Here is a 27,526-nt window from a genome sequence, read left to right on the forward strand (position 1 = left end):
CACATAACAGTGATGACAATGCTGCAATGATGGATAATGGCTACGGAAATGGACTGTAATCTTATCTAATTCATATATTTGTTTTAATTCTTTCTGTCTGGGACTGGGCACGGTGCCATGTAGCTAGCTCTGGAGAACCCAAGATTGGAATTATGAGAACAGAGAAAAATATATTTTACATCACGTCTATTGCAGAACCGAAGTGATGCATTATAACACGTCCCCTTCCATAATTGTCTTTGGTTGATTGATTTACATTTGTAACTTTTCAGTTTGACAATTTTGCACCGTACAGCAGCAGCACGCACACAGACCCAGAGAGCAGCTTGACCCGGAGGAGAAGGCGGCCATTTTGGTCTGAAGGGGGCCTTGGCTGTCACCACGTGAGGAAGAAGAGCCCGAAAGAGAGCGAGACAATTCCGGGAGCTTTGACTCGAAGAGACCGAGAGGGGAGAGAGAGAGAGGAAACTTCGATTCATGCGCGAAGCTACAGAAGAGTAGCCAGATTACAGAATGCCCTCAATTACTCTACCGCCGAAGGAGAACGCTCTATTCAAGAGAATATTGGTAAGTACCTAGCTGCCGCTAGCTAGTTATGTTAGCTAACTTGCTAAATATAGCAAGTTAGCTAACTTGCGCACGTTACAGTAGCTACTCTATACATGACCAGTAGCTAGCTAGCGTTGATTCGATTTGAAATAAAACAGCATGTATTCATGTTGTATCGTTAGTTGACATATGTTGTTCCTTCCATCACCCTCTCAACGATTGTAACGTTATAGCTAACTCGTGGGCTAGTATGTCGCGAGGCACTCGGAATGGCCTGATTGTCATCATTAGCTTGTTAGTTAGCGGTTTCATTTTTACACCGCTTACTAACTAGCTAGTTACCATGAAACATGGCTAACAAGCGAGTAAACTTACTAACTTGTTATATGTTGTATCAGTTTGTTGTAGCGGACTGGTTCAAAATAAACGCATGACTTTGCTCCAAAACATGATTGGCAAGGAACGTTAGCTAGCTACGGCTAGATAAGTTGGCTAACGTAGGAAGCTAGCTCGCTGCAAGCTCATTCTACACCAACCGCACAGGTACTTCATCATTACTCAGCATTTTAGCAACAAGAGAAACTATAACTAGCTATGAAGCTAGATAGGCGTTACATTTAACATGCTCAACGTATGTGCAGTGCTGTCCCCAAAGATATTACTGCAAACAGCGGTATGTTAAGTATTGCAATCCTTTACCACAGATTGCAGTTAGCTAACACAACCTAGCTACCCAGCCAGCTAGCTGTCACTCACCCTTTACTGAATCATATATTATATGGGAACTAATTATAAACAATTAGCTTCCTATCATGCCAGCTAAAGTGCACACGTTTAGTCTACTTTGCTGAATATTGAGCACCATTCACACAACCATTTCCTATTTCTGGACATGGTGTTTAACAATGTTGGTGTTATTGGCGAAGTTAGGTTGTGTCAATAGCTCGGCATCTCTCTAGGCCTGTAAATACAAGTAAGCCACACCTACAGTGTTGGATATAAACTTTCAGATTAGTTGCCAACATATGTTTATTCATAAGTATACTCCTATATTTTTGAGCAATTATGTATATTGAGGAAAGTACATTACTGAATATATTTCTACAGGGTTGGTTCTCTGCAGAAGAAAAAAATCCACTCTGATGCAAGGCAATCATTTCTTTACCTTAGTTCCTTGCATTACTTTACTCTGCAAATATATTAGTAATTCATTGGCCAATGCTGTTTGAGGAGAGTTCACAAGGTTGTAAATGCTTACCACAAGTATGTTTTGTGTAGATGTGAATTGTCTGTTTCCACTCAGAGCCTCTAACGTACTGTACAACATTCTGAAAACGTTTGTTTTAGTTGCTGTGTTGAATGCTCCTCAGTTTCCTTGGAGCCCCTGCCTTCTCCCTATGCCAGTGTGGATTCCCGGGTATTAGCGTTATGCGGGGAATTGGCAGGCTGATCACTGAGGTGCTAGGCCAAACTGTGCTGACCCAGGCAGATAGGAATCTACGTCTGACTGGTTCTCTAATCACTGCATCTCATCACCCACCTGACCACACATTCACACAAAGCTAGATGTTTTTTCAGACCCAATCAATCAAGATAATACTTACTGTATTAGGTTGTGGTGAGCTACTGTCCCTGCTTGCTGGCAGGGTGGTATCACCAGACGACCTACCCAAAAGTGTTATTTGTAACTATGTATTTGGGTGATTCATCAGATCTGAACTCTAAGAACAGGCTTTGCAAAAACCTTGATGACAACACACCTCTCCCCTGTTGCAGAGATGCTATGAGCACAAGCAGTACAGAAATGGACTCAAGTTCTGCAAACAGATCCTCTCCAACCCAAAGTTCGCCGAGCATGGAGGTAAGGCCTGCTTCAACAGCCACTACTCACTTATCTTTCGGTGGTTGGAACTTCAGTGTTGGTAATTCATTTCTTGGCCTAATTAAGTGTTTTGGCTGTGACTGACACTAGTTCCTTTTCTCCCTCATCTGTCCCTCAGAGACGCTGGCGATGAAGGGACTGACCCTGAACTGTCTGGGGAAAAAGGAGGATGCGTACGAGCTGGTGAGACGAGGCCTGCGCAACGACCTCAAGAGCCATGTCTGTATCCTTTTATACTAGGGCTAATGAGGTGAGGGTTCATATGAACCTCCTAGTCGGAGGCGGGAAAACATTCACCAAAAGCTCGACATCATAATAAGCCCAAACTTTTGACTCCATCCCACAAGCCCTTACTGCGCCATGTCTACTGCACATAATCCAGGCAGGGAATGGGAGCGTGCTAGATTGGCTCTGACTGTTACTGTGACATCTAATAATATAGGCTTGGTTGCGTTAATACAGGGTTCACTGTTTTCATTTGTCACCATGAGTATTAGCTTTCTTTTTTGCCTTGAAATGTAGTCATGTGTTTTTAGTAGTCCTCCAAATGGGTTGTTTTAGCGAGGGATTTAATTTCTGAGGTTTGTATTTTTTTATTTTATTAGGCAAGTCAGTTAATAAGAACACAATCTTATTTACAATGATGGCCAACCCCTGGTTTAGTGTGTGTGTAGTCTGTTGTTTTGCCTCCTTAACCTTTGCTCTCCCAGGCTGGCATGTGTACGGTCTGCTGCAGCGGTCGGATAAGAAGTACGACGAGGCTATCAAGTGCTACCGCAATGCTCTGAAGTGGGACAAGGACAACCTGCAGATCCTCAGGGACCTTTCTCTTCTCCAAATCCAGATGAGAGACCTGGAGGGCTACAGGGTGAGGACCCAGAGACGGACCGTGTGTGCACGCATGTCTCCACTCATAAGTATGAGCTCCTGCTGTGTATAATAATTATTCTGTTATGCTCTCTCTCTCTCTGCAGGAGACCCGCTATCAGCTCCTGCAGCTGCGTCCCGCGCAGAGGGCCTCATGGATCGGCTACGCCGTGGCCTACCACCTGCTGGAGGACTTTGAGATGGCCGCCAAGATCGTTGAAGAGTTTCGCAAAACGCAACAGGTGAGCTTGACCTCTTTGACCTCTGTGTTTTTGAGTCTAACAATTCTCATTGGGTGCTCTGTAGAGTTCCTGTATCACCCATCTGTATACATTTTTCTGATTGGTCACCCTGCCTGGATCAGTACACCCGATTGGTCACTGCCTGTGTCAGTAAATGTGGTGCTGTGTTTCAGACGTCACCAGACAAAGTGGACTATGAGTACAGTGAGCTGCTGCTGTACCAGAACCAGGTGCTCAGGGAGGCGGGGCTGTTCAAGGAAGCACTGGAGCACCTCACCACCTATGAGAAACAGATCTGTGACAAGCTTGCTGTGGAGGAGACACGAGGTGTGTGTGTGAGCGAGAGAAGGGGTGAAAGTGTGTATTGAGTGTTTTAATCCTAATGTGTGTGAGGGTGTAGGGTTGTTTGTAGATCTATGTATAAAATGTGATTCATGTGAACCTATTTATTGCTCAGGAGAGCTGCTACTGCAGCTAGACCGCTCGGAGGAGGCCACTGAGGTCTACCGACAACTCCAGGAGAGGAACCCTGAGAACTGGGCCTACTACCAGGGTCTGGAGAAAGCACTGAAACCAGGTATCCTTTGAACCCTCACTGCTACCCACCCCATTCCCACTGGACCCTCTCTGGTCCCCTCTTTAGCATGGGTCCTCTCACTACATGTGTTTGGTAGATTCTCTGACCAGATTTGAATCTGCGTATGAATGGCATGCTCTGACTGTTGGCTTCTTGTGTTCCCAGCTTGCATAGAGGAGAGGCAGAAGCTCTATGAGGAGGCGTGGGTGAAGTATCCCAAAGGACTTGTTCCCCGGAGGCTGCCTCTCACCTTCCTAACAGGTACATAAATAAGCCATTATCATTACTATTACTGTGTAATTATCCATGGTGTGACGGCCTTTCAAGACGATGGCTGATAGACACAAGCACGTTGAAACGTGGTCTGAGGAACACCGGAGGATGGGGTGTTGAGGAGCTCCATTCACTTCTTGTTTTCTTTTCAGGTGAGAAGTTCCGTGAATGTCTGGACTGCTATCTGAGGATGAACTTCAGTAAAGGCTGTCCGCCCGTCTTCACCACTCTGAAGTCCCTGTATCACGACAAGGAGAAGGTGAGGGAGAACCACTGCCATTCCATAGGCTCCAGCAAGTCACTGAAGTAACATGCCTGGACTGAGATGTCAGGGTGATCTTGTGTTTGCTTGTTCCTCTCCGTGTAGTTGTCCATCATTGAAGAATTAGTGGTTGGATATGAGACGTGTTTGAAAAGCTGTCGAAAGTTCAATCAAAGTGGTGAGTGCGATTAGATTTTCATGTTTTATGAAATCTAATAGGAACCGTATTAGAATCTCTAATTATGGTGTGTGTATTAGATGACGGTAAGGAGGAGCCCCCCACCACTCTGCTGTGGGTCCAGTATTTCCTGGCTCAGCACTTTGACCACGTGGGCCAGCAGACGCTAGCCCTGGACTACATCAACACAGCAATCGAGAGCACACCCACGCTCATAGAACTGTTCCTCATCAAGGCCAAAATATACAAGGTAACCCACACACAGCCGTTGAGAGCACCCACGCACCCGTAGAATTGTTCCTCAAGGCACACATTTTCTAGACGTGTCATTATAGTGAAGATTTACAGTGTAACACTCTCTTCCTATCTTTGTCTCTGTAGCATGCAGGTAACATAAAGGAAGCAGCCAGGTGGATGGATGAGGCCCAGGCTCTGGACACTGCTGACCGCTTCATCAACTCAAAGTGTGCCAAGTACATGTTGAAGGCCGGCCTGGTCAAAGAGGCAGAAGAGATGTGCTCCAAGTTCACAAGGGTCAGTCAGTGTTTGTGTGTTAAGCTGTCAATGTGTAGACTGTACATTGTGTGTTGCCTTAACCCTTTGTGTGTGTGTGGTGGTAACTGTGGGTATCGGTGTGTTTCAGGAGGGTGCATCAGCGGTAGAGAATCTGAATGAGATGCAGTGTATGTGGTACCAGACAGAATGTGCTCTGGCCTACAAGTCCATGAACAAGTTTGGAGACGCACTCAAGAAGTGCCACGAGATCGAGAGGGTAAGTTTTCTAACTGGGGGGCAGATTCCCTGACGGGGGTTAAACCTGTATAGATGGCCCAGTGGTAGTACAGGTCTGGTCAGTGGTTGGATTGCCTCATCATATCCATGTGTCCCATTAGCATTTTGTGGAGATCACAGACGACCAGTTCGACTTCCACACGTACTGCATGAGGAAAATGACGCTGCGATCCTATGTGGACCTGCTCAAGCTGGAGGACGTGCTGCGCATGCACCCCTTCTATTACAAAGCTGCCCGCACCGCCATTCAGATCTACCTCGGCCTGCACGACAACCCACTCACCGACGACAACAAGGAACACCAGGCGGACGCCGGTACGTATTGTGTGTAGGGTGCAAGACCCCAAACTGACGCTTGTTTGATATTGCTCATTTGGTGATTTACACACTGGTTTTTGGTTTGGTGTAGTGCAAAGTTCCTTCTAATGTTTTTTGGCACTGAGCAAATTCCAGGTCTGCTGAGCACAAACTTGAACTTTGTGAAAATTCTGTGCAACTTCCAGCGTGCGTTTGCTGTGAACAGACTGTACCCACTTTAAGTTAGTTTTAATTGGTCAAGTAGGCTACTGTGGCTATTTGATCATAATGTAGGCCTACCAGAGTGTGCTACCATTTTTTTTAAACGATGGAGAAAATAAATCTCATAACATTTTAACATGGAAACAGCTGTTCTATCATTCAGCCTACCGTGGCATCCAATGTGTGGAGTTCATTGTAGGTCTACATTCCACGAGGCTTGAAAAAAACATACAGGGCATGACATTAATCTATTTATCCATTTGTCTTTCAGACAAGGTGACTGGAAATGTTTGATGCAAGAAACTACTTTACAAGATAAAATGTGTTTTATTCCCATACCATTATTCCAGAGAATGACAAATTAACTTCTTACGGCTGAAATCCAGTTAACGGGATCGATTTGACAACAGCCAGTGAAAGTGCAGGGCGCAAAATTCAAACAGAAATCTCATAATTAAAGTTCCTTAAACATACAAGTATTATACACCATTTTAATGCAGCCGCTGTGTCAGATTTCAATAAAGCACACATGCAATAATCTGAGTACAGCGCTCAGAGACCAAAACAAGCCATACAGATACCCGCCATGTTGTCGAGTCAACAGAAGTCAGAAATAGCATTATAAATATTCACTTACCTTTTGATCTTCATCGGAATGCACTCCCAGGAATCCCAGTTCCACCACAATACATGTTTGTTTTATTCCATAAAGTCCATTTATGTCCAAATACCTCCTTTTTGTTCCCGTTTAGTTCACAAATCCAAATTCACACAGCGCAGGCACTTAGTTCAGACGACAGTTCCATTACAGTTCGTAATCAATCTTTAGGATGTTTTTATCATGAATCTTCAATAATATTCCAACCGGACAATTCCTTTGTCTTTAGAAATGAAAAGGAACGCAGCTAACTCTCACGGGCGCGTGCGAGACTGAGCTCATGGCATTCTGCCAGACACCTGACTCGAACAGCTCTTATTCTCTCGCCCTTCACAGTAGAAGCCTGAAACAAGGTTCTCAAGACTGTTGACAGCTAGTAGAAGCCTTAGGAAGTGCAATTGGACCACATTTTACACTGTATATTGGATAGGCAAAGACATGAAAACCTACAAACCTTTTCTCAGGTTTTTGCCTGCCATGAGAGTTCTGAATATACTCAGACATCATTCAAACAGTTTTTTAGAAACTTCAGAGTGTTTTCTATCCAAATCTACTTATAATATGCATATCTTAGCTTCTGGGCCTGCGTAGCAGGCAGTTTACTCTGGGCACCTTATTCATCCAAGCTACTCAATTCTGCCCCCCAGCCATAAGAAGTTAACCTGTTACGCCTAGACGTTTCGACAACATCCAGTGAAATTGCAGAGCGCGAAATTCAAATTAAATTTATTAGAAATATTTAACTTTCATAAAATCACAAGTGCAATACACCAAAATAAAGCTTAACTTCTTTTTAATCCAGCTACCGTGTTAGATTTCAAAAAGGCTTTACGGCGAAAGCAAACCATGTGATTATCTGAGGACAGCAACCCACCATACAAACACTTGAAAATCATATTTCAACCAAGCAGGTGCGACACGAAAGTCAGAAATAACGATATGATTCATGCCTTACCTTTGAAGATCTTCTTCTGTCGGCACTCCAATATGTCCTAGAAACATCACAAATGGTCCTTTTGTTCGATAAACTCTTTTTTTATATCCCCAAAATGTCCATTTATTTGGCGCGTTTGATTCAGAAAAACACTGGTTCCAACTCACCCAACATGACTACAAATTATCTAATAAGTTACCTGTAAACTTGGTCCAAACATTTCAAACAACTTTCCTAATCCAACTTTTAGGTATCCTAAAACGTAAATAATCGATCAAATTTAAGACGGAATATACTGTTCAATAGCGGATAAAATCAACGTGGAGCGCACAACAAACAAGTACACTTCGCTTGACACTCATTCTGAACAGCCGTACTAATTCATTTCTCAAAGGAAAAACATCAACCAATTTCTAAAGACTGTTGACATCTAGTGGAAGCCATAGGAACTGCAACCAGGTGCCTCCATAAATTTAGTTACCCATAGAAGAGTCACCTCAATTTTTTTCCCCCTGGATGGTTTGTCCTCTGTTTCGCCTGCCAAATAAGTTCTGTTATACTCAGACATCATTCAAACAGTTTTTTTTAGAAACGTCAGAGTATTTTTCTATCCAAATCTACTAATTATATGCATATCCTAGCTTCTGGGCCTGAGTAGCAGGCAGTTTACTTTGGGCAAGCGTTTCATCTGGACATGAAAATACTGCTCCCTATCCCAAACAAGTTAACCTCTTTCAGCTAGGGGGCACTATTTTTATGTTTGGAAAAATAACGTTCCAAAAGTAAACGGCCTATTTCTCAGGCCCATATGCTAGAGTATGCATATAATTGACGGGATAGAAAACACTAAAGTTTCCACAACTTTTAAAATATTGTCTGCGAGTATAACAGAACTGATATTGCAGGCAAAAACCCAAGGAAAATCAAACCAGGAAGTGGCCTCTATTTTGAAAGCTCCATGTTCCATTGCCTGCCTTCGCTCCATTTTAAAGGGATATCAACCAGATTCCTTTTCCTATCGCTTCCTCAAGGTGTCAACAGTCTTTAGACATAGTTTCAGGCTTTTATTTTGAAAAATGAGCGAGAAAGATAACATTGCGTAGTGGATAGCTGGGTGTTCGCATGAGTTTTGCTTGCGCAACAGAGTGGGGCAGCCATTGTATCTCCCTCTCCTACTGAAAAAGAGACCGTGCCGGTTGATATATATCGATTATATATTTTAAAAACATCCTGAGGATTGATTATAAAAATAAAAAAACGTTTGACATGTTTCTGTGGACATTACGGATACTATTTGGAATTTGTCTGGATTGTCGTGACAGCTCGAGCCTGTGGATTTCTGAACATAACGCGCCAAACAAACGGAGGTATTTTGGGTATTAAAATAATCTTTATGGAACAAAAGGAACATTTATTGTGTAACTGGGAGTCTCGTGAGTGAAAACATCTGAAGATCATCAAAGGTAAGAGACATTTTATTGCTTTCTGATTTTCGTTACCAAGCTACTTTGGTGCTAGGTGTTCATAATGTTTTGTCTAGTGGTCGATGAACTTACACAAACGCTTGGATTGCTTTCGCTGTAAAGCATATTTTCAATCTGACACGACAGGTGGATTAACAAAAAGCTAAGCTGTGTTTTGCTATATTGCACTTGTGATTTCATGAATATAAATATTTTTAGTAATATTATTTGAATGTGGCACTCTGCAACTCCCACTAACGGGATGGTTTGCGTCAATAAGTTAAAGGTCACTTTTTTTTCACTATTTACATTTTTACAAATCCTGTCTCAAAATAAAACACTGCCCCTTTAAGAGGAAAAAAAGCTCTTTACCTGACTTGCTTTTCACAGATGTCTAGAAATGTACACTTTTTTTGTGCTCTTGTAAGAAGCAATCCCTCACCAAGAGCCCAGTTATAGATAATTTGTAGTCAGCAAATGACTCGAACTAGCAAAGGATATGAACAAAATGTGCACACCTGGCTACATGCAGCTCTCGCTTTGATCTCAAAACAAGCTCATCTATTCATGACTGCTCATGCTGGAAACAGTTCAGTTCAAGGTAAATGGCACAGATCCACATATGGCAATGATCTATTTGCGTATAGGCCTACTGTACCGCTGTTTAAATAGACCAGTGCAGCATAGCGTACAGGCTGAGTAGTGCGTCAATGCAATAGAATCCTACTCGGATGCGTTCTGCCTAAAATATTACTAGAACTCACAAGTAAAATATAGTGAAACACAGCTTAGCCTTTTGTTAATCACCCTGTCATCCCTGATTTTGAAATGATGCTTTACAGCCAAAGCAAGACAAGCGTTGGTGTAAGTTTATCAATAGCCTAGCATAGCATTATGTCCAGCTAGCAGCAGGAAGCTTGGTCACGAAAATCAGAAAAGCAATCAAATGAATCTTTTACCTTTGATCTTCGGATGTTTTCACTCACAAGACTCCCAGTTAGACAGCAAATGTTCCATAAAGATTATGTTTATACCCAAAAAACCTCCGTTTGTTGGTCACGTTATGTTGAGAAATCCACCGGAAATAGCGGTCACGACAACGCCGAAAAAATAAGAAAAAAAATCCAAATTATATCCATAATATTGACAGAAACATAGCAAACGTTTTTTATAATCAATCCAAGGTGTTTTTCAAATATCTATTCGATAATACACTGCTCAAAAAAATAAAGGGAACACTAAAATAACACATCCTAGATCTGAATGAATGAAATATTCTTATTAAATACTTTTCTTCCATAGTTGAATGTGCTGACAACAAAATCACACAAATTATCAATGGAAATCAAATACAGACCTCCATGGGTTGATAAATGTGGAGTCACACTCAAAATTAAAGTGGAAAACCACACTACAGGTCCTTAAAACAAGTCAAAATGAGGCTCAGTAGTGTGTGTGTGGCCTCCACGTGCCTGTATGACCTCCCTACAACGCCTGGGCATGCTCCTGATGAGGTGGCGGATGGTCTCCTGAGGGATCTCCTCCCAGACCTGGACTAAAGCATCCGCCAACTCCTGGACAGTCTGTGGTGCAACGTGGCGTTGGTGGATGGAGCGAGACATGATGTCCCAGATGTGCTCAATTGGATTCAGGTCTGGGGAACGGGCGGGCCAGTCCATAGCATCAATGCCTTCCTCTTTCAGGAACTGCTGACACACTCCAGCCACATGAGGTCTTGCATTAGGAGGAACCCAGGGCCAACCGCACCAGCATATGGTCTCACAAGGGGTCTGAGGATCTCATCTCGGTACCTAATGGCAGTCAGGCTACCTCTGGCGAGCACATGGAGGGCTGTGCGGCCCCCCAAAGAAATGCCACCCCACACCATGACTGACCCACCGCCAAACCGGTCATGCTGGAGGATGTTGCAGGCAGCAGAACGTTCTCCACGGCGTCTTGACTGTCACGTCTGTCACGTGCCCAGTGTGAACCTGCTTTAATCTGTGAAGAGCACAGGGCGCCAGTGGCGAATTTGCCAATCTTGGTGTTCTCTGGCAAATGAAAAACATCCTGCACGGTGTTGGGCTGTATGCACAACCCCCACCTGTGAATGTCGGGCCCTCATGGAGTCTGTTTCTGACCGTTTGAGCAGACACATGCACATTTGTGGCCTGCTGGAGGTCATTTTGCAGGGCTCTGTCGGTGGTCCTCCTGCTCCTCCTTGCACAAAGGCGGAGGTAGCGGTCCTGCTGCTGGGTTGTTGCCCTCCTACGGCCTCCTCCACGTCTCCTGATGTACTGGCCTGTCTCCTGGTAGCGCCTCCATGCTCTGGACACTACGCTGACAGACACAGCAAACCTTCTTGCCACAGCTCGCATTGATGTGCCATCTTGGATGAGCTGCACTACCTGAGCCACTTGTGTGGGTTGTAGAGTCCGTCTCATGCTACCACTAGAGTGAAAGCATCGCCAGCATTCAAAAGTGACCAAAACATCAGCAAGGAAGCATAGGAACTGAGAATTGGTCTGTGGTCCCCACCTGCAGAACCACTCCTTTATTGGGGGTGTCTTGCTAATTGCCTAAAAATGACTACCTCTGTCTTACGCAAGAATCACTCTAAGAGCCCTCAGCTGGCCACTTACGCAATGTAGTCGTTTAGGCTCATTCTTCAACATAAAAGCGTGAAACTACGTCAAAATGCTGTAGACACCCTAGGGAATACGTAGAAAAGGGAATCTGGTTGATATCCCTTTCAATGGCCAATAGGGGTGCATAGGAACACAACGGTTTCAAAACATGAGTCACTTCCTGATTGGATTTTTCTTAGGCTTTCGCCTGCAATATCAGTTCTGTTATACTAACAGACAATATTTTTACAGTTTTGGAAACTTTTAGAATGTTTTCTATCCTAAGCTGTCAATTATATGCATCTAGTCCTGAGAAATAGGCTGTTTACTTTGGGAACGTTATTCTTCCAAAAATGAAAATAGTACCTCCTAGCTTCAAGAGGTTTAACAGGGAAACCTGAAGAACAGTGGTCACCAATCTTTTGAGTCGAGATCACTTTCAGAGTCAAAATGCAAGCAGAGATCTACCCCTCACATTTTCTTAACCACGACTTGAAAAACATAAGCCTATGCAACATTAACAATGAGGTTTGTGAAGTAGGTTATAGGCCCAATACATTATCACAGCAATTGGCCTGCCAATGCATTGTTGGTCGGGCCATTTTTTTTAAATTATGTACAACATTTTGAGGTAGGCTATATGATCACACCGGTAATAGATCCGTTGTATTATTTGTGAGACACTGCTGATTGAGCATGCATTTAAATAGTTTGCTTTTTATTTTAATTTTACCGGGCTGATGGTGTCTGCGTCAGATGGTCAGTCAGAGAGCAGCCGACTAAGGGTCCGCCTCTCAACATCCCTCCGCTCTCCCTTTTCTCCACTGACACTGACCAAAAAGGGACACCGTCTTCCAGCTGATGGCGAATCTCGAGTCGCACCGCAGTATTTCTGCCTCATGCACAAATTCATGTTACTCCTATGAACAGAGAAGGTAAAATGTTCCTCTATATTAAAAAAGACCCAAGTCGCTAATACTAAAGCAAGCCCAGAGATGCACTTTCCTACTCTTTATTTACTGCTGCAGTGCTTGTTGTAGCGCTGTGTAGAAATAGGACGAACTTGGATTTAATAGCTTATAAAAGTGTTGAATACAAAGTGTTGACAGTGCTGAGTAAAAACTCTCATTGAAAACAGCATCTCTTTGCTGTATTCGTTGAGTCTCTAGCCATGGTTTTAAATGTTTAGAAATCTCACCGTATCAACTTTGCTGTAGCTTTCTTTTATGCCTGCTATGTTACTGCAGACACGGTAATCTGAGCCATTCATTTTGGCCAGCGATAGGCCTATAGTGCACCTGATTTGCTCTCCGGGCCCGCCGGGAAGGCAGAGTTTGTACATTCAGACACATGAAATGGTTCAAAATGGCAAGCTTGCCTGCCCGGCGCACAAGGCAGCTGAATCTGGTGCACTTAACGCCAAAAAAAAAATAAAAAAAATAGGAACAAGGCTTTCATTCGTTTTTTTTATGATCGATTAGGAATGCCTTGGAGATCGACTAGTTGATCTCAATTGACCGGTTGGTGACCACTGCTCTAGAAAGTGAACATCACTCAAATCTCTTGCTTCTCTCTGAATGCTGACATTTCTTCTGCGAAGCAGTCTTGGGCTACTGTGTGCCCACGTGCAGCTTAGACGGAACATTGGTGTAGTGTCTTGATTTGTAAATGATCCCAGTGTCTGAGAGAAATGACACTGGCCCGTCTGTCCCTGTGCTGGTGCTTGTCCCACAGAGAACCTGAATGACAAGGAGCTAAAGAAGCTTAGGAACAAGCAGAGACGAGCCCAGAAGAAAGCCCAACTAGAGGAGGAGAAGAAGAACGCAGAGAAAGAGAAGCAGCTGAAGAACCAGAAGAAGAAGAAAGAAGATGACGACGAGGAGATCGGAGGACCAAAGGAGGAGCTCATACCAGACAAACTGGCCAAGGTGTGTGTGGCCTGTAAAAGATGAAGGAATGACTGAGGCCTATCCCGACAGACTCCTCACAGTGAGCCCTAGTCGTTGGAAATGCCTCAAAGAACAAACCTGTGGTTTCGCTTTACCCTCATGGCTACTGCCATTAGCCCTGTGGGATATCACTGCAGAACATGGTGAAATTACACTAAGGAGATTGAACAGTTTTTTGGGGGGGATAAGACCCATGATATTGTTTTCTTCCCCCTGTAGGTGGAGAACCCACTAGAGGAGGCAGTGAAGTTTTTAACCCCCCTTAAAAACCTGGTGAAGAACAAGATTGAGACTCACCTCCTGGCCTTCGAGATCTACTTCAGGAAAGGTAAAGGAACGAGAAGCTGATTGACGTTCTGACACGAAGAATCTGGTACTTTAGTCAAAAAAAAAATTAAACAGATCTGTTGCTTTCCCTCTCGTAGAGAAGTACCTGCTGATGTTGCAGTCGGTGAAGAGAGCATTCTCCATGGAGCCCTCTCACCCCTGGCTGCACCAGTGTCTAGTGCGCTTCTTCAAAGGAGGTACAGTTTAGTAGGGCTTCTGCCACCTGTCATTTGGCCAGGCTGTTGGGCCTTGTCATCATCCAAACTCCATGTATTTAAGATACCCTCACCGCCATCTGTCTCTGAACCCTATGTTGATTGTTGCTGGAATAGTTGTCTGTTCTGGTACAAATAACCATGTTCTGATTCTGTGTGTGTTCCTCAGTGTCTGACAGTAAGGACCTACCGGAGGCTGTGCGGACTGTTTTGAAGCAGGAGATCTCACGGCTGTTTGGGGAGAGCAACCCCCAGAACTTTAACAAGAACTACCTGAGCCAACACTCCAACTCTATACCACACCGCGTGGCTGGTACGTACCCGCACTACCTGACTCAACAGTCCACATGAGACTTCACCATAACTACACACACACTGTCAACTTATAACTGAAAAGTTCCACATTGTCCCCCTGCAGCTGCTAAGATGATGTTTTATCTGGACCCGTCCTCTGACAAGATGGCCTCTGAGCTGGCTACAGCGCCAGATGAGTCCCTCACTGGGAGAAGCATCACGGTGAGCGCTTACTCACTGCACTAATTCTTGCGCAACATTGTTATATTTAAATGTATGAAGTACCTTTGGCACAGTAGTCCCACACCTGAACCAGAAACAACATTAGGGAAAAAGGCAAGGAATAATGTCAATTGTCTGTGTGACCCAAGTCTAAGACACCTTATCTTTCCTGTCAGATCTGCACAGATGTGCTGGAGGCGCTGCGTGAGGGCAATCTCGGCGATGGGCAGCAGAAGGCAGCGGAGGCGTACCGCGCCGCGTGTAACAAGCTGTACCCCCACACCTTGGCCTTCATGCCCCCCGGCTACGAGGACAACGCCACCTCCACCATCAGCGCCAATGGAGACCTGTCAGCAGGCGAGCACGACGACATGGCCAACGACATGTGAGAGGGGAGCGAGGGATGGGAGGGGAGGAGCATAGAAGCTGCCAGCCGCTAGTCTGCCAACAACACCCCAGCTACGGTTGTTTGTGAATGCCCCCTGCAGTGCACTGACCTGGACTGAGAGAGCCGCGAAGAGGAGGGAAAAACAAATGCGCATTTTACAATTTTTTTTTTTTTTTTAAACCCTGTTGACATCTCTTCTTTAACTGAACAAAATAAAACTGTATAAGAAAAGTGTTAGGGTGGCTGCCGTTAAGTCAGGTTTTTACTCCTGTGTTTTCACGCCTGTGTTTCTCCTGTATGTGCATCTGCTTCTCACGTTTTTAAAGGTAATTTATATATTAAAAACAAAGAATTTAAAACATTTGCAAAAATTGAAAGATTATAAATTGTGGTGGTGATGGAGGATTGTGGTTTTACCTGTGAGCTGGCAAGTGCCAAAAATGAAAAGGTGGAACTTTTTAAAAGGAGACATCACTTGTTTCCCGGGGGAGGCGTAGCAGCGATGCACTCAGTTAATCAGCTACTGAGCTCAAGCAGTCCTCTGCTCTGCCACAAGGTGGTGCAGCAGTAGAGGTCCCGGCGTGGCCTCCAGGAGGGAACAGGACACGAATGATCTGAATGCAGAGACACAGAGCTCAATGCTCACCTGGAGTGCTGTATGACTGACAAATGTGCAGATTTCTGTTTTCCTTTTCCGCTCTGTATTTTCCTTCCTAGTTTTACCCATGTGAAAGTCCCATGAAACCACTTCCTGATAAAGCAAAAACACACTGACACTACAGTTAGTGGGGTTTGTTTTGGGGTTTTATTTCTGTTTATTGGTCAAATGTTATAGGCTCATCCAATGTTACCAATCCATCTTTTATTTTTTTGAGAAAGGCGTTTGTCAATCATACTGAGTTCTGCACACAGACCACTCCTAACACACAGAGGACTTATCAATAACTAAAGTTGAATAAAAAGCTATTTCCTGATGCCATTTTTCCTGCAGAAGTTTGTATTTTATTCAAGGATTCTGGATCGGTATTGTCAAGAAACACTCAAAATTATTTGAAGGGTCTTGAAGAGGAACACTTTTGCTCACGTTGCCTCACATGCTCACCATAGGTACTATGAGGGATGTAAATACCATGCTATGTTGGACAGGGATTTCAGAGTTTTGGTCTGGGCATGTCCCCTGCTGCCCCACCCTCATGCCTTTTGGCTTGAGAGCTGAGGAAGGTGTGGTCCAGGTTGAGGTAGGTGGTGAGGAACTCTGGGAAATCTCTCTTCTGGACAACCTCCAGGAACATGGCTGCAGCTGTCAACAACCTCTGTTCCTCCCTAGAGGAGGGGGGGAGAGTCAGGAGAGAACGGTGGAAGAATTGGAGGCTCAAAGGAGAGGGAGGAGTGCAGAGACAAAGGAAACTTCTAGAAATGCAGAATGTTCGAGTTGTGAGTTATCTTGGAAACCTTGTGCTCTTATCCAACTCGTCCTACCTGACAGTGTGACAGCGTGTGACGACCTTCAGTTCCCCCATGACCTCCTGGGTCAGCTCTGTCACAAGACCCCGGGTCACCACCCTGCTATCATCCTCCAGCTGTGTCTGATGGCGGATCCACTGCCACACCTGGACACAAAACACCAGACATCTCTCATGAAATGGATCCTGGACTCTCAAGTTTTTTTTGCAATGGGAAGTGCGGCACAGGATGACCTAAACTAAAGTGAACCTACCTGGGATCTGGAGATTTCTGCAGTTGCAGAATCTTCCACCTGTCCCCTGTAGAAGAAGTGACCTTTGCCTAGGGGAGACCCATGGAGCATTACATCAACATTACTCAATCACATACCCATCCCAAAACTTCATTAAGGATGCTTGTTCATTATGATGCATACTCTTGAATTCTCACCTTTGAGCCAAGCATCTATGAACAGGATTCCTACAGCGATGTTATACTTCAAGCCGTACAGGGTTACTCCACCCTAGAAGAACATTTAGAGCAGTTCAGTACACAAGACGTGGAATGGTATTCCAGAGAGATGCATAGTGTAGTATAAATACACAGTAGCACAACATTATTGAGTAACTGACCACTGGCATGCAGAGCAGGTCGTCGGGGGTAACCGTGAGGTCATCTCTAAGCTGGTGCATCTGGTTGTCACCCTGAGAATGCAGCTGGAAGAGCTGAGAAGAGAGTGATACAGAAAAGTGGGGAGAGTGACAAATCCAATTGTATTTGTCACCTTCTTCATAAACAACAGGTGTAGACTAACATTGAAATGCTTACTGAGAAGACAACAGTTCCTTGAAAGGTATAGCTCAACAATTCCTACATTAAGGACTTACTTTCTGCATGGGCTCTATCAAGCCCAGGTCATACACCATGAAGCCATCAACACCAGCTTTGATCTCCAGTAACTTCAGTCTGAAATATGAGAAAGGGAGAAACAAAATGTTTGCTGAATGGTGCAATTGGAGCCCAGTGAAATCATAATCGAACAATCAGTCATCACTGCTGTTGTGTAATATGACCAAAAACACAGAACAGAACAGATCAGGATCAAATAGGCAAGAAATTGATACAGTACCGGTCAAAAATTTGGACACACCTACTCATTCATGGGTTTTTCTTTATTTTTACTATTTTCAACCTTGCAGAATAATAGTGAAGACATCAAAACTATGAAAAAACACATGGAATCATGTAGTAACCAAAAAAGTGTTAAACTAATCTAAATATATTGTATATTCTTCAAAGTAGCCACCCTTTGCATTGATGACAGCTTTGCACACTCTTGGCATTCTCTCAACCAGCTTCCCCTGGAATGCTTTTCCAACAGTTTGAAGGAGTTCCCACAAATGCTGAGCACTTGTTGGCTGCTTTTCCTTCACTCTGAGGTCCAACTCATCCCAAACCATCTCAATTGGGTTGAGGTCAGGTGATTGTGGAGGTTAGGTCATCTGATGCAGCACTCCATCACTCTCCTTCTTGGTCAAATATCCCTTACACAGCCTGGAGGTGTGTTTTGAGTCATTGTCCTGTTGAAAAACAACTGATAATCCTACTAAGCGCATACTAGATGGGATGGCGTATCGCTGCAGAATGATGTGGTAGCCATGCTGGTTAAGTGTGCCTTGAATTCTAAATAAATCACTGAAAGTGTCATCAGAAAAGCACCCTCACACCTCCTCCTCCATGCTTCACGGTGGGAACCACACACGGAGGTCATCCGTTCACCTACTCTGCGTCTCATAAAGACACGGCGGTTGAAACCAAAAATCTACAATTTGGACTCATCAGACCAAAGGACACATTTCCACCGGTCTAATGTCCATTGCCCTTGTTTCTTGGCCCAAGCAAGTCTCTTATTATTGGTGTCCTATAGTAGTGGTTTCTTTGCAGCAATTCAGCCATGAAGGCCTGATTCACGCAGTCTCCTCTGAACAGTTGATGTTGAGATGTGTCTGTTACTTGAACTCTGTGAAGCATTTATTTGGGCTGACATTTCTGAGGTGCAGTTAATTTCTGATTTCTGAGGCTGGTAACTAACTTATCCTTTGCATCAGAGGTAACTCTGGGTCTTCCTTTCCTGTGGCAGTCCTCATGAGAGCCTGTTTCATCATAGCGCTTGATGGTTTTTGCAACTGCACTTGAAGAAACTTGGGAGTCCTTGAAATTTTCCAGATTGACAGACCTTCATGTCTTAAAGTATGATGGACTGTCGTTTCTCTTTGCTTATTTGAGCTGTTCTCACCATAATATGGACTTGGCGTTTTACCAAATAGGGCTATCTTCTGTATACCACCGCTAGCTTGTCACAACACAACTGATTTGCTCAAACACATTAAGAAGGAAAGAAATTCCACAAATTAACTTTTATCAAGGCACAACTATTAATTGAAATGCATTCCAGGTGGCTACCTCATGAAGCTGGTTGAGAGAATGCCAAGACTGCAAAGCTGTCATCAACGTAAAGGGTGGCTACTTTGAAGAATCTCAAATATAAATTATATTTTGATAAGTTTAACACTTTTTGGTTACTACATTATTCCATTTGTGTTATTTAATTGTTTTGATGATTTCACTATTATTCTACAATGCAGAAAATAGTTTTAAAAAAAATTGTAAAATAAAGATGGAAGGAGTAGGTGTACCCAAACTTTTGACTGGTACTGTACATAAAGTGTATATATCAGATGACGTATAGATGACTGTGTAGAATAGGTCCTTCACCTGGTGACGTTGGCCAAGGCTGCTCTATAGGGGGCACTGTCCCTGTCCTGAGGCAGCAGCAGGGCTGCCATACCTCCAGTAGCCAGGGCTCCTCTACGGTGACATGTCTGGACCAGCAGGTCCATGTAGCTCCGCAGGAACAGCTTCTCCATGTTGACATACTTACTGCGGTCAGGGAGCAGGAAGGCCCCTCGGTGACCTGTCAGGCAATCATATGAATTTAAGATGACCTTTTGTGAACTAGTAGTCCAGTCATGTATCAAGATATACCCAGGGATTACCCATGTTTAGACAGCTGCTGTGCATTCAGTTTTATAATAAGGTTAAACTGAGCTGTTTGGGACAGAATGGTCCCAATCTAAAAAACAACATGGTTGAAAGTTGAAAGCTGTCTTCTCCAACATTGCCAGAATAGAGACATTTTGTAGACTCATGAAAACCCTTAGTTTCCATGGAAAATACAGGATATGACTGAGTGATTGAAGTCACTCACCAAACTTGTTGACAAAGGAGGCGGAATAATCCCAGATCCCACAGTTGAGTCCAGCGGAGTGATCCTTAAGCTCATACAGAATCTCCTCCATCTCAAATGCTGACAGCACATTCTCTATCAGCACGGTTGCCTTTATGCTGCCCACAGGCAGGCCCAGCTAGAGGATACACACACTTGTATTCAATGTTACTTATGATCAGTAATTTACTGTGTATCAGAGAAGCAATCAAATAGCAAGCATGCTGTTCTAAAGCGTTTCACACTTTTACCATGTTGGCATGCTACAAACCTTCTGCTCTGTCCAGAGGAATATGTTGTTCCAAAGTCTCGCCTCCATGTAGCTCTCGACCTAACATGCATCGATGGTGGTGAGGAAAAGAGAGAGAGAGTAGTAGAGAGTTTGTTTTTTTATACCAGATCGTGTCAATCCTATTTGCTATTCTAACAGCCAATAACAGCACAGCTATCTACCATAGCCTTACTTTGGAAAGGTAGAAAAATGGCCCACTCTCGCTGTCGAACAACAGCTTGCCACAGTGGAACATGAGGAAGCCGAAATCACACAGCGGCCCTGGCACCTCTTTGCCTTTAACCTGCATACACACAAATGAATCAGCGCTGCTGAAATATCATCCACACAAAAATAAGATGATGGTCAGGGGCCAACTTTCACTGGGAATAAGGGGGGGCATGTCCCCCCCAGTTTTATCATTGGAATGTGATACAAAGGGTGCAAGGGTGTGCTTTAGGACCATGCGGATGCCTCGGAGCGATCGGGTAGACTTTTCTGAGTGTTTTTCTGACAGAATATATATATATATATATATATATTTATATAGTATGTCCCCACCACTTCTAAAACAAAGTTGCACCCCTGATGATGGTTGTAGACATAACATGATCATTTGGATGGCTCTACACTTTCAGACAATCCAGATGTTGTATGCATGTAAACTGAGGTATTGAGATGAATTTGGACATCAGAGTGTTGAAGTTGGAACTCAATACCATCATGTTGTGTTCCACCATGTTCCAGGCTCTAGGGCGGAGCATCAGAACAGGAGCCTGAGATATCTTGGGGGCATCTGTTGGAGGACAGTAACAGTTGGGCGTATACGTGAATAATAATAATGCAGGTCTTCATACAATATTCTGACCTGTAGATCTACTTAAACATGGTGGAAAGTTATAAAGTCGACTAATGCAGGGTTTGTGATTCAAATATAAGATATTATAAAGTCCAGTTAAACAATCAAGATAGACTGTATCTAGATACGTTTAGATTCAGATGATGTGTGCCAACAAAACGCTTCCTGCCCTGGACCGAGCCCACCGTGAGTAATGGGTAATAGAGTGGATATAAACTCACTGGGAAATTGATTGTGCACCGCCCGGTAAACATTATAAATGCCTTTTATCTGGTTGTGGTACGTTGGGCAGTTCCCATCATCAAAATCAACCTGCAAGAGAAAAACAACACAGTCGTCATAGTGAAGAGGGCTTTTCTGGAATGCTCTGCCCACCAACAGATCCAGAATCACCTGATTTATACGTCTTTTAACTTGTATATCAAAGCCTCCTGATATCCAACATCCCTTGCCTTGTAGCAACATTCTAGACTGGGTACATACGTGACTGTTTCTGCATTCAACAATGTTACTTGTATGTTACATTCAACAACGTGTCAAACAAGGCTAATTGGCTAAATCTGACCCCTGAATATCCTTTACCTGCAAGCCCCATTGTGTACCTGTAGGCCCTGTGCAGGGGAACTGAGGGCCTGAATGAAGCGCTGGGTGTCACAGGGTGCCAGGTCCCCCACATCCACATGTCTCCTCTGCAGCCTCTGGGGGACTGGACGGACCCTCCAGGTAGGGTCGCTTCTTACAGGGGCTGTGACCTCACAGAACCCCGGTAGGTCACCTGACAGGTCCAGGTGGGTCTTCCTGGAGATTCTAAGCCTCAGGATCTTATATGACAGAAAGACACATACTGTATTAGACTAGGTTGATATACTGTATATTTTTTCGTGATCACTGATCACTCAGTTTGTCAACAAGTAGGCCTAGAGAAAACAAATATATTTGGAACAATGTATTAGTGCTTTTTTTGACCTACCTTGTCGACCTCTTCATCAAATGCTGAGACCAGTTCCTGTAGGAAGACCAGGGAGCCTGCGGTAAAGATGGTTCGATACTCAGCCTCCAACCCTGGGGGAGAAGGCTCTAGCTCCATGGTTATAGGATCCTGTGGGCCATAGAGTTATTACAATTGCAATAACATGCCTCAACTCTATGCAAAGAAATCATCAATCAACTGGGACATGGCCGTTTTTTATGAAGTACTGTACACTGTACATGAATATGTCTAGCTGGTTACGGACTGTCTATAGATAAGAATGTTACAAACACAAGTTTACATGGATCAAAAAGGCACTGCAGCTTAACTTCAATAAAACTAGCAGGACAGAGCGGAAATGTGTGAACTTTCACCCGTCATGACAATAAAGATAATGTTACAACATTTTAACAAACAACATTTTAACAAATTGTAATAGGGGGGAATGAGTACTCACGGACATGTTGATGCCTTTTTTTCACTACTGAAGTGGACTTTGGTAAGGTGCACCACTAACCATTGTTTGTTTTAGGTAAAGGTTAAAAGCCACTTTCTAAAACATTAACAGGATTTTTAAAGTGCTGACACACGTTCGAGATATTATCAAAAATCTGAATACCTATTCCTATTTCATTCAAATTGTATTTGGAAGAGATTTAGTACTGCAGTTCACTTCTGTGATATTTCCATGTAATGCTTATTTTAGTGTTTTGACTGGGCTCGGTAGGGAGCTGGGACGCGGGCTGCAGTTGTAAGCAACGACCCTCGTGTCGAATCTGATCCAATCCACAGCGTCTTTCATTTTCTTGGTTACCTCTCGCGAGAGTTGTGTTTTCTGTCAATGTTGTACGTGGCTTCAAATGTAATGCAGGGCGGGGAAGGAGTTAGAAGGATGCTTAAAGTAGCAACATGAGATTGTTATTCCAAAACTAATGCATGGTCATATGTTTATATTTGGAGGTTACAGATTTGTCACGAATGTCCAATTCCATTTGTATTGGGCGAGATTGCTTGTCTCATTTTGACAGCTCATCCAGCTAGCATTGGCGGAGACGCGGTTTTGCAAGCCATAACAGCTCTGGGTTAACGTTAGCTAGGCAGCTACTGTAGTTTGCTAGCATATCCTCGATAATCAATAACCAAACAATATGGCAAGTGTGGAGTCGTCGACGGAATTCACTAGTTCGCTGACTGTCTCGTCTCATCTTCCGCCACCACGGACGCGGATTTTCAAGATCATCGTGATTGGGGACTCCGGTGTGGGCAAGACATGCCTAACCTACCAATTCTGTGCGGGCAAGTTTCCGGAGAAAACCGAGGCCACGATCGGGGTGGACTTTCGGGAGAAACTTATCGAGATTGACGGCGAGAAAATCAAGGTGAATAGATAGATTACATAAAACAAGTGAAATGATTGTTCGGGTTGTTCCAAAACAACACAACCTGGAAACAATTGACATATAAATGCAGTCTACCTCATCCACGTTGGAGTTGTTGTGGCATCAATTTCAAACGTCTCTTGTCTTTGATCATCTCAAGGGCAGTGGCAGAAGCGAAAACAATCTGTCTGGTGCGCTGACTGCCCTCTGCAGAATCATACATATTACAGTTCAGTTCATCCTCTGGCAAACTCACAGTGAATATAAGGTCTATCTAGGTACTGTATTTCAGTTCCTTGGAGACTGACAACATTCAATAAAGAAGCTGTTCAGAGTGTGTTCATTTGACTTTCCCCTCCAGGTTCAGCTATGGGACACGGCAGGCCAGGAGCGTTTCCGTAAGAGCATGGTGCAGCACTACTACCGCAACGTGCACGCTGTGGTGTTCGTGTACGACGTGACCAGTGCCGCCAGCTTCCGCAGCCTCCCGGCCTGGATCGATGAGTGTAAGCAGCACGCTCTGGGCCAGGAGGTCCCGAGGATCCTGGTTGGGAACAAGTGTGACCTGCAGAACTCTGTCCAGGTGGGCACAGACTTGGCCCAGCAGTTTGCTGATGCCCACTCCATGCCCTTGTTCGAGACATCTGCCAAGAACCCCAGCAGCAATGGCCATGGTGACGGTAGCCATGGTAACAGTGATCACGTGGAGGCCATTTTCATGACGGTAGCCCACAAGCTGAAGTCCCAGAAGCCACTGATACTGAGCCAGCCGCCCGGGGGGGACACGGTGACCCTGGCGAGGGGAAGGGACAAGGGCGAGGAGAAGGCGAGCTGGGCCTGCATGTGCTGAGAGAGAGCATTGGGGGGAGCAAGAGAAGAAGGTTTTGGGGAGAAATAGGAATCAGGGTAGATTCCTCTACTTCCAATATCAGGGGTAGATCCCCCCCAACAGTTAAGCACCTTTTTATTATTTAAGTGGATGTGTGGTCACCTGAGAGATGGGGTGATGTCATCATATTACAAGAGTTTAGGTGCCCTCAGTCTTTGTCAACACACATATTTCACTCACCTCCTGTGCTCCACCTTGACTGTGTGTTACCACACACATGTTCTGTGTTAGGAGGTAGTCCTGACGGTGTTAGCACTGTGGTCATATGGTAAACATCTCAGTGACCTGGGAAAGCTAAGGATAAAAATGAACTTGTTTGAAGTGAATCTTGTTGACGGGTTCCACTGAACTGTGTTTGAGCTAGAAAACTGTTGGCCAGATTGATGCACAACATATTCAATTTACACACACACACACACACACACACACACACACACACACACACACACACCTCAGAGTATACAGCAGGCAATATCAGTACACCTCACTCAGGCGTTTCTGTACCAAAATACCCATCCATCGGGTTTATAATTGTGCCCCTACGCAAGTCCCACAATATACAAAAGTTTTCTTAAGCAAAGTTATGATCTTCTGTAGCATGTCTTGCATAAGTAACGTCTATAAAACAACTATTACAATATACAACAAATACCATGTATCTTAAATCTGTTCTAACTGTAACACGTTTTCTACCCTATGATGTCATCCCAAAGGCCTTCACTACTGTCACCATTGCTTTGTGCGTTTGGATCACAGCTGGTCCTGTGGTGCATCGTTTTACATGTGTTTGTGAGAAGGATGTGTGGCACAACCTCAGATCAGTTCAGTACTGTGAGTGCAGCACAGTGTGATGCTGCACGAACCACTCCGCCTGATGAGATCACTGTTGATGTGGGGCAAGACTCGTCATCATTCCCTCTTCATAATCTGCTTTGGCAAAGTAATGATGACCGCTGCTATCAATGCATGGGTATCTTTATATTTACAACAAGCCTGTAAAATGTGTCAAAAGTAGTGGTGAGGAGATTGATTACCTGTATTGTTGCCGTTGAACCTTAGCTAACAGACCTGCTCCTTTGAACATGGGACAGTTGCAAAGAAACCCCCCACCAGTGAAATTACCCTCTAATGAAGACGGTTGGTGTTTATGTACTGTATGTCAGATAACCTGGAAGTCTTGTCGTATAATTACCGTTCTTAGCCAGCAGAGAACAGATGCCACCCCACAGTATGTCAACACAACAATTAGCTGCGCTAAAGTACTGTGGGCTTAGATAGCCTTTTCTCAGGATACAGTTCAATTAAAAGATATTCACTCTCCGACCTGTTGCCCTTAGATTGGTCTATAGAACTAGGCAAGGGGGGGAAATGGTAGGCTTTATCAATTGCCTTGCACTCTTGTTTTGCTTACATGTGCTTTAAATATTTGTGTTTTTTATGTGTTCTGTTAGTGCTCTGTGTCGTTAATTTGTCATTTCAGGTTAATCAATTATTTTTTTTTCTGTTCATTTTATTTGGGCTATTTGATACAAAGGTATGTCTGTTTGAGAAAGACACCCGTTATTTTAACGAGACTGATCACGTCAGGAATGAATTCCTGGGAACAAAACGAGGGAGTAAAGCCTTGCAATGGTTTATGGATTACATTAGAAATGTTATGTGTAACCTTGCAATAAAGCATCCTGAACATTTCAGCGCAATGTATGTCATTTCAGGTCGACATGTTTTTTTATCTGTGGGATGGGGGAGTTAAAGAGTTAAACTATTGTTGTGTTGATCGTTTGTGGGAGCTGTCAGGGTATTACCGCTTCAGGGTTGTTGTGATGGTGGAACACCTCGTTGTCATTCTCGCCATTGGTCAACGTTAGGCATGTCTAGCCTGACACCATCACCATGGAAACACAGGAGCGCACTAAGGCAGGATAAACCTGGCGAGGGTCAAACCATGCTATTAGATGATTGAACATTGTGTCACCTTTGGCAGTCAGTCAGACAATTGTAGCCTCAAGCCAATGCCACCTTGATCACTTACCAAATACTGTGTTTTTCCTTTGGGAAGCAAAGAGTCACCACAAAATTAAACAAATCAAGTGTTGTACTCTACATTTGACAAATCATTTAAATTGTTTAGATGAAAGAACACATATTGTTCACCAAACCAGTCCACACAGGTGCTCGAGTTTCACTGAGGTTGGTGTTTTTGTGTAAAAAACACGTCAATGAACCCACACACAACGCCACACAGGCCAGCTGCAGCATGCCCAGAACAACGACCCTGCGCTGGTTTAATAAGGATCGGACCCTTTTTTTTAAAATTTCGCCTAAAAGGACAACCAAATCTAACTGCCTGTAACAGAAACAGCAACAGTTCAAACTTTAGAACCAATTTCCTACATTTGAATATAAAAATTATTTTATCAAACAAAACTATGCTGCATTTTATCTATGGAACCCTCATGATGCCAAATCAGAGCAAGATTACTGTATGTAAGTACATTTTTTACCTTCAGACGTGAATGTAATCAAACCCGTTGTTGTGGAAAGTTTTTTGTTGTTGTGCCCTTTCCTCAAACAATAGCATGGTATTCTTTCACTGTAAAAGCTATTGTAAATTGGACAGTGCAGTTAGATTAACAACAATTGAAGCTTCCTGTCCATATAAGACATGTCTATGTCCTGGGAAATGTTCTTGTTACTTACAACGTCATGCTAATCACATTAGCACACGTTAGCTCAACTCTCCTGGTGGAGGGACACCGATCCCGTAGAGGTTTTTAACCCCCTTCTCTGCCGGACACAAATAGCCATCGTTGTACTTCCTTCTCCTGTGACGTTGTCCTTTGTGTGCAAATGCTAAGAAGCGTTTTTAAATACCCTGTGACCACTCAACTATTGTCAACAAAGGTCAATTAATTACATTCATAATTTCATGTATTTGAACACATAGGGTGAATTCTTAAAAATTGTGATGTCATAAACTAGGACAGCTTAATCCTGACGAGTTAATTTCTTACTAGACCGTTGCAGAGAAACCACATGATCAAAATCACATCACTTCATTGGTGTCACATCATTTAGTGGGTTAAAGCAAGCATTAAACAGGAAGCTCACCCGTAAGCACATGGTCAGTGACAGCTATTTTTCTGTTTCGAAGTTAAGATTATAAAACTCATAAATAATGCACTGTTTTGCTTTACCAAACATAACTAGC

The 27,526-nt window shown here is 43.8% G+C and overlaps 3 protein-coding genes and 1 non-coding gene across 5 annotated transcripts; 3 read left to right on the top strand and 1 right to left on the bottom strand.

Annotated features, from left to right (window-relative positions):
* Nucleotides 1–121: 121 nt before the first annotated feature.
* On the top strand, nucleotides 122–16,192 carry LOC112256229 (N-alpha-acetyltransferase 15, NatA auxiliary subunit). The gene is made up of 20 exons (XM_024429320.2): nucleotides 122–567; nucleotides 2,326–2,410; nucleotides 2,550–2,654; nucleotides 3,142–3,299; nucleotides 3,406–3,540; nucleotides 3,714–3,867; nucleotides 3,998–4,117; nucleotides 4,283–4,378; nucleotides 4,543–4,649; nucleotides 4,758–4,830; nucleotides 4,911–5,080; nucleotides 5,212–5,364; nucleotides 5,474–5,602; nucleotides 5,724–5,937; nucleotides 13,558–13,751; nucleotides 13,992–14,100; nucleotides 14,198–14,296; nucleotides 14,484–14,627; nucleotides 14,733–14,830; nucleotides 15,007–16,192. Exons 1-20 carry the CDS (start codon nucleotides 514–516, stop codon nucleotides 15,217–15,219), a joined length of 2,610 nt encoding a protein of 869 aa, XP_024285088.1. The 5' UTR covers nucleotides 122–513; the 3' UTR covers nucleotides 15,220–16,192.
* On the top strand, nucleotides 13,783–13,916 carry LOC112257218. Its single transcript, XR_002954550.2, has one exon. It is a non-coding gene; the product is annotated as a small nucleolar RNA SNORA18 (small nucleolar RNA).
* On the bottom strand, nucleotides 16,001–23,789 carry mlsl (malate synthase-like). Of its 2 annotated transcripts, none has more exons than XM_024429323.2 (15): nucleotides 23,523–23,789; nucleotides 22,048–22,176; nucleotides 21,680–21,898; nucleotides 21,299–21,389; nucleotides 20,938–21,014; nucleotides 20,412–20,522; nucleotides 20,219–20,278; nucleotides 19,930–20,086; nucleotides 19,437–19,635; nucleotides 17,549–17,627; nucleotides 17,294–17,386; nucleotides 17,112–17,184; nucleotides 16,936–17,003; nucleotides 16,698–16,828; nucleotides 16,001–16,541 (listed from the first exon to the last, which is right to left on the bottom strand). In XM_024429323.2, the coding sequence occupies exons 2-15, from the start codon at nucleotides 22,162–22,164 to the stop codon at nucleotides 16,370–16,372; spliced, it is 1,647 nt and encodes a 548-aa protein (XP_024285091.1). In that variant the 5' UTR covers nucleotides 22,165–22,176; nucleotides 23,523–23,789; the 3' UTR covers nucleotides 16,001–16,369. The 2 variants fall into 2 exon arrangements, with proteins under 2 accessions (XP_024285091.1, XP_024285090.1); XM_024429322.2 differs by lacking the exon at nucleotides 23,523–23,789 and adding an exon at nucleotides 22,505–22,787.
* Nucleotides 22,837–26,009, top strand: LOC112256231 (ras-related protein Rab-33B). The gene is made up of 2 exons (XM_024429324.2): nucleotides 22,837–23,426; nucleotides 23,788–26,009. Exons 1-2 carry the CDS (start codon nucleotides 23,196–23,198, stop codon nucleotides 24,274–24,276), a joined length of 720 nt encoding a protein of 239 aa, XP_024285092.1. The 5' UTR covers nucleotides 22,837–23,195; the 3' UTR covers nucleotides 24,277–26,009.
* The last annotated feature ends 1,517 nt before the right edge of the window (nucleotides 26,010–27,526 follow it).

This window comes from Oncorhynchus tshawytscha, linkage group LG08, assembly GCF_018296145.1.
Source record: "Oncorhynchus tshawytscha isolate Ot180627B linkage group LG08, Otsh_v2.0, whole genome shotgun sequence".
Taxonomy (NCBI): domain Eukaryota; kingdom Metazoa; phylum Chordata; class Actinopteri; order Salmoniformes; family Salmonidae; genus Oncorhynchus; species Oncorhynchus tshawytscha.

Excerpts from the sequence above, each read along its gene's own strand:
- mlsl (XM_024429322.2), bottom strand. Across the intron at positions 17,387-17,548 it reads TGATAGAGCCCATGCAGAAA|CTCTTCCAGCTGCATTCTCA; the intron begins GTAAGTCCTTAA and ends CTCTCTTCTCAG. Across the intron at positions 17,185-17,293 it reads ACCTGCTCTGCATGCCAGTG|GGTGGAGTAACCCTGTACGG; the intron begins GTCAGTTACTCA and ends ATGTTCTTCTAG.
- LOC112256231 (XM_024429324.2), top strand. The coding sequence starts at position 23,196 with ATGGCAAGTGTGGAGTCGTCGACGGAATTCACTAGTTCGCTGACTGTC. Across the intron at positions 23,427-23,787 it reads TTGACGGCGAGAAAATCAAG|GTTCAGCTATGGGACACGGC; the intron begins GTGAATAGATAG and ends TTTCCCCTCCAG.
- LOC112256229 (XM_024429320.2), top strand. The coding sequence starts at position 514 with ATGCCCTCAATTACTCTACCGCCGAAGGAGAACGCTCTATTCAAGAGA. Across the intron at positions 4,118-4,282 it reads GGAGAAAGCACTGAAACCAG|CTTGCATAGAGGAGAGGCAG; the intron begins GTATCCTTTGAA and ends TTGTGTTCCCAG. Across the intron at positions 14,831-15,006 it reads TCACTGGGAGAAGCATCACG|ATCTGCACAGATGTGCTGGA; the intron begins GTGAGCGCTTAC and ends CTTTCCTGTCAG.